General features: G+C 42.6%; 1 protein-coding gene across 1 annotated transcript; it reads right to left on the bottom strand.

The window, feature by feature from the left end:
* Positions 1–387: 387 nt before the first annotated feature.
* LOC128469342 (testis-expressed protein 36-like) lies at positions 388–1,888 on the bottom strand. The gene is made up of 3 exons (XM_053451156.1): positions 1,630–1,888; positions 783–860; positions 388–683 (listed from the first exon to the last, which is right to left on the bottom strand). Exons 1-3 carry the CDS (start codon positions 1,699–1,701, stop codon positions 423–425), a joined length of 411 nt encoding a protein of 136 aa, XP_053307131.1. The 5' UTR covers positions 1,702–1,888; the 3' UTR covers positions 388–422.
* Positions 1,889–6,000: the final 4,112 nt, after the last annotated feature.

The raw sequence follows: 6,000 nt of genomic DNA, 5'->3' as shown, positions 1-6,000 counted from the left end.
TTCTCCGCATTTCACAGCGATACAGATGCTTTAGGAATGGGTGAGGGTTAAACTTTGCAATGGTGGTGAATACACAACACTACATCTTAAGCTATTTCTTATTTGGTCTTTGTATGAACACGTCGCTAGAGCTTCTTATACATTTTACTATGAAATCTCCCTGAAGCACCGATTACCGTACACATTATTTCTGTTTACATCGGCATATGGTGGTGACAAGGATTGTTTGGGAGCAGAAGCAAGCGACGCTTTGAAAATAGTGTTGTTACAGGTCAGATGTAGTCAGCGGCTCTCCGGGGAGAGTGACCGTGTTTAATGTATATTATAAAGTGTATCATCTTTTAAACTACACGCTCCGGTCCATTCATTTGACGTGGCATCATGTACACGGTATAATCAGTAGGGATCCAGCTACAGCGGTGTTAGATCGGTAGACTGCGATAATCTCCAAACCACATGAAGCGGTTCTCGGGAACCGGCTTCATATGAGCAGACCTCTCTTTATGGTTTTTGGGGAATCTCCTGCAGAAAGGTCGTTCTGTGTCCTGACGTCCTTTGTATGTATCCTGATACAGCGACGCACCATCCAGCGTGCTTGGGGCATTTGGTAATGTCTCGTGGCAAAAGAGGTTGAAGTTTTGGGAGGAATGTTGTGACTTTCCACTTTTTCTACGTCCGAGTCCCTAAAATTTCACATAAGAGCATTAAATAAATGTTGATCCGCCGTGTTATCTAATGTTTTCACCTATCCACGAAGACATCCCCCCAAGGTGAGTACTTACAGCATCAAAATACTCCACGCTGTGCAATGAGTACTTGTTGTCGTGTAATGAGAAGGGAAAGCCGCTGTGTACACCATTCTAGAAAAGAGAAAAAACAGTAAAAAGTAGTTCTGCGGATTAAATAGTCTTCATGTCTAACCTCTGGGATGTGAGAGGGAGACCTGAGTGATTCTTTAACTCGAGACGTTTATAGACAAATGCATGCTGTAGGATTTCATTAAAATTACCTTTGTCCTACATAAAGTATTTATTATAAGTGTCGCCCATAAATTAAGCCATCTGAATATGTCAGGATGGCACGGGAAATGGCCAACAACTCTCAGCCATACATACTGAAACATGCTGCCTCTAGTAGTATACCAAATGTGGGTATAAGTGGTGGCCATGTTTCGCAGTAAGCTGTACTGCAGATTAAATCTTGCGTGATCTAAAATAAGTAGTGTAGACATTCAGTACAACCACGTAAAATAAGCAAAAACCGATCCATAGCATCACAATGCAGCAATCAGAGGTCACTACAACACGGTTCATCATTTAACTCTTCAACAGTTCCTCCTTTTGATGAGGTCATGAATGTCTTTTTGTGGGCTTTATAGTCCGAGGTGCCACTAACTTAATGTGCAATATTAGTATAAAGCTAATTGACATGGCTAATGAGCAGGACAGTGATTTCAGCGGATGAGAAAGGAAAGTATGTGCGATAGTGCAGAGGGTACCGTAATAGAGATGTGAAAGGAAATAATCTATGGAGTAACAGCATGGTTACGATACTGAAAGGAGAGAAAGAAACAAAAGGATAAATAAAGATCACGGAGACAAGGAAGACAATGGGGTACTTCTGCTTTACCTTGCGCTGGGTTTTGTAGATCTGGGGCAGCTTGAAATCGTTCCCGATGCCCGTTTTTGTTTGGTTCAGCATGGCCTGCGTGCTTGATACGGGCAGCTTTGTATCCACGCCGATATGTGGGAACTAAAACATTTCACAGAAACATTAAATTCACTCTAAAAGCGAATACATATAAAAGCGCACTGATCTGACTGCGTGTAGTCAGACCTGTGTTAGGTTTATGGCTTCTATGGACCTTTCCAACATCAAGATGACAGCCTTTTCTTTATAGTAAAGACTCCCATTTTACGTCAGACGGATCGTCTCATACCCATGAGTTATTTGCCCCTTTTACTCCGACAGCATATTTCCCAAGCAACAGTCCCTCTATTTTCACTGGATGTCCATGTATCCTAGGAGCTCATGATGCCTGCTGGGTATGAGTGTATCACGGTGTGTATAACATCAACAAGAACGTATTATAAATTAAACTAGAACTAAAATGCTCTAGATTGTAAGCTTGTGGGCTAATGCGTCGGTTTGTTTTTGTCCATTCTAGTTTTTTTCAGACCCATTGAATGTAAGAAGAGCTGCGTAAATTGTTGGAGCTATAGAAAAGATAATAAACAGCTAACAATAGGTCACATAAATTCCTAATAAAGTCACAAAGTGACCTTCTCTTTGGCTATTTTTTTGATTTTTCTTTATTACCCAATTCCCATTCTTTTCAGTAGAAGGATTACACAATTGTGTGTTCCTTTAGGCATTTTAAAAATACCAAAAGTACTTAAATATATCTGCATCCACAGGATCAACTTAATGGCTATCACTATTAGGAAGGTAAGTGTCCTCACTGTACTTATGGAGGGAGTGAGTAGAGCTCTCGACTGACTCTGTTGTTTACACGTTACCATAGGAACAGGTCTGAAACATCACTTCCGGCTTCAGCCGCACGTGTATTGTGACTGACAGAACCAGTCATGGCAAGTGGAACCACAGTTACACATTCCTGTTAAATATCATTCGTCGATATATTAATGAAATGATGTGTACTGAAGTGATGTTTGTACGGTATGATAAGCAATAAAATACAATTATGGCTCCTATGAGATGAGTCTATATATATATATATATATATATATATATATAGTGTGTGTACAGGCTGCTGTATATTTCATGACGTGGAGCACCCCCCCCCCTCCGCCCATAGGACAGTCTTTCTGGGCAATTAACTGTGGAGTTATTCAACCATCCTCCATTTCATTTTGCATTCACCCACCACGAAAACGCTACATATTAATCCAAAAATCCCCAAATTGCATATCCCTTAACTCTGAGGTCACTTACTTCTGCCCTCATTTTCCTTTCATAAAGTATGAAGACCAAATGAAACACCCCCAGATCTGCCCCCCCCCCCGACTTTAACGGCTTAACTGCCATAACTGCTCAAATCCAATAGTCGATGAGAGAGCCGCCCTCCCTACCTCTCCTTTACTCAAACATAATGGAAAAGTTCAAATATGAAATCTCAGATGTCTTGGATATTTTATTAATCAATCAACAACGAGATGTTATACGTTGCTGTGAATGTGATGACACTTTATATTCCTCCATCCAGTGACTCCTCTTCATCATCCTCTTCATGCTCTGTAATGGAATCCAGAGAGCTCTTGCTCGCTTTTAGAGACTTACTGAATGCTTTGTGTCTCACAGCAGCCTTCTTAGATAGAACAGGAGAGGGGAGAGGGATGTCAGTCCATTTATAAAGCAGCAGGCTTATGGAGTGACAGGCTGCCTCTTTGACCAAAGGAAAGGGGTACTGTGACAGCCCCGTCATGTCCCTCCAGAGGTGCTCCAGGTTGACTTTTTTATTCAGTTTCTTGAGGTCCTGAAGCTCCATGGATTCCAGGAAGTAATTGATCTGTGTGATGACCTCACAGAGCATGTCATTGTGAATGAGCAGCTTAACCGAGCGGAGCACCAGGTACCGCGATAGCCCAGCATGCTGCGTCACCAGAGTCTTAATGATGAGTTTCAGCTGCTCTTTGTTCCCTTGGGCGATCTCTTGTCCTTGTAGGAGGCCCTGCATGCCCTTGCAGCCCAAGATGGGTAGGCAGTGATAAAGGCTGAACATGGCGGCTGAGACGATCTGAATGTCTTTGTGTTGAAGCTTGAGAAGTAGAGATGTCAGGCAGCTTCTGAAATGTTTGGCCGCTGTCCCTTTGCTGATGTTGCTACATTTCTGAGCGAGTTCACCGAGCAGCAGGATCGCTTCCAGCTGAACACTTTGCTTTTTGTTATTTAGAGACATAGAACAAAAAACGATCATCGCCTCAAATCGCTGCCCTATTTCTTTTCCGGACAAAAGACTCACAATCCTTGCAGAAGTCTTCAGAGAGTCTTGTATGACACTCTGATCCTGTCCGTCTTCATACATGGTGGTCACTAATCTTTCAAGGATGGAATCTTTGTATTTCTTGATCAGTTTGTGGGCTCCGTTTGCCGCGTTGCCGAGAGCTCGGATGCAGAGGCAGCAGACGGCAGGAATGGAGCTGGTGGAATTCCTGATCATTGATTTGATGATGGCTTTAATGATCTTCTTGTTGATGATTCCGGGATAATAGAGAAGCTCCGTAAAGAAGGCAATCCCGGTAAGAAGATGCATCTGGTGAGATGTCTCCAGTAGTGGCAGGAGTCTGCTGATGACTTCTTTCATACATCCAGTTCCAGATGCCACAATGTATTTAGCAAGCTGGATCATCCCATCAGGGTGAGTCTGTTCATACTTCAGAAGTTCTAATCCTTCCATGGTCTTCATGTCATCACAATTGTTCATTTTCAGGAGTATGACCTTCAGCGTCTCCACTGCCAGTCCACATGGATGAGGGCAGCCTGTTCTGTTACTTCCTACAGTGCTACTAATGTTGGTAATCAGCGCACACAGAAGCTTTGGGAACAGGCTGCTAATGATGGATCTCTCTTCTACTGTATTGACAATCTCATATACAGCTGCTGTTGCCACAACAGACTTGAGATCCTTATTCATGTGCTCAAGTAGCACCAGCAGAACTCTTTCAGCTGTTGCAGAGTTCTTTCCAATGGACCTCCATAACCCGCGTGTAACCTGGCTACACGAGAGCAGGTTTGCCAGTAATGCTTCAGTGACCTCTTCAGGGTGTTGGATGGACAGGGAAAACAGAGTCCGACACAATGATGATATGTCGTCCTCCTGATTGATGTCACTGAGCACTGTGCACGGAAACTCCATTGTTTTTTTCGCAGTAAATAGCAATAACGCTCTACAAACCGGATAACCAGAAAGTAGTAGTTGCACGCACCAAGCAGTGTCTGCAAAAGACTTGTTGCTGGGTGCTTGCCCTTTAGATAGCGCACTGTGACATCACTGAATGCATCATCATCTTTGTGACATCATCGCTATACAGGACACAGCCCATTATGACATCACTGCACACTGCTCTCGCCTAAACCCAGCAGCCTGAATTCACTGACTCCAATATAGAACACGTGATGTTCTAGGCAGTTAAATAAATAAATAGTTTAGAGAAAGAGTTGCTCGTGGATGTTAACTACAACTCTCATGTTCTTCATCCATAACTTGATAAAGACCTCATTGTGAGGTCGAACCGTTGTTGGTGTTGTCCTTCAATAAATCTGCCTGAGCTGGAACCCTTGAGTGCCTGGAGCCTTTATTTATCTTCATCCATAATGTGTCACGCTGCGCCAAGATTATTGTTGTTGTTGTTGTTATATATTTATTCATATAGCTGTTTCATATTCCATAGTGTAGTAAAATTAGTAAACACAAATTAGACACAAAGATGGCTCTGACAAGCTGCTTGGGCACAAAGACGACACTGGCAAGGGTATTACCGGAGGCACTGCTTTAACTAGACTTTGTATGTGTCTTTGGGGCATTTATAAGAAAGCCATGCCGCTGGGGCGTCGGGTGAGATGTCTCTAGTAGTAACATGAGTCCACTGATGACTTCTTCAATGCTTTCAGATGTTACAATGTATTTAGCAAGCTGGATCATTCCATCGGTGGCGGTGGGGGGGTTATTTGTACTTCAAACGTTGGAACCCCTCCATGGTCTTAGTGTCGTCACAGTTGGTATGCTGCAGAAAGACAATTACAGGCTCGCCTAACAGGAGATTAACTGATCGTAAGCAGCCCAAGAGCTTCTCGTGATGTCACGCAAATAAATAACGGAGAAAGCTGGATGAATATATTTGAGTTAAAACTGTAACATTTTGCTGTGTAATGTGATGAAAATGTGAGCATCGTATGACGTCTTTTGTATAAAGCTGGACTAAAATGTATCAAAGTGTTTTTTGTTTGTCAATCTGTAAATGTTTTGGAGATATTTAGATT

This window comes from Spea bombifrons, chromosome 11, assembly GCF_027358695.1.
Source record: "Spea bombifrons isolate aSpeBom1 chromosome 11, aSpeBom1.2.pri, whole genome shotgun sequence".
NCBI lineage: Eukaryota > Metazoa > Chordata > Amphibia > Anura > Pelobatidae > Spea > Spea bombifrons.
The sequence above is the reverse complement of the archived record's forward strand: the minus strand, read 5'-3'. Positions and strand labels throughout refer to the sequence as shown.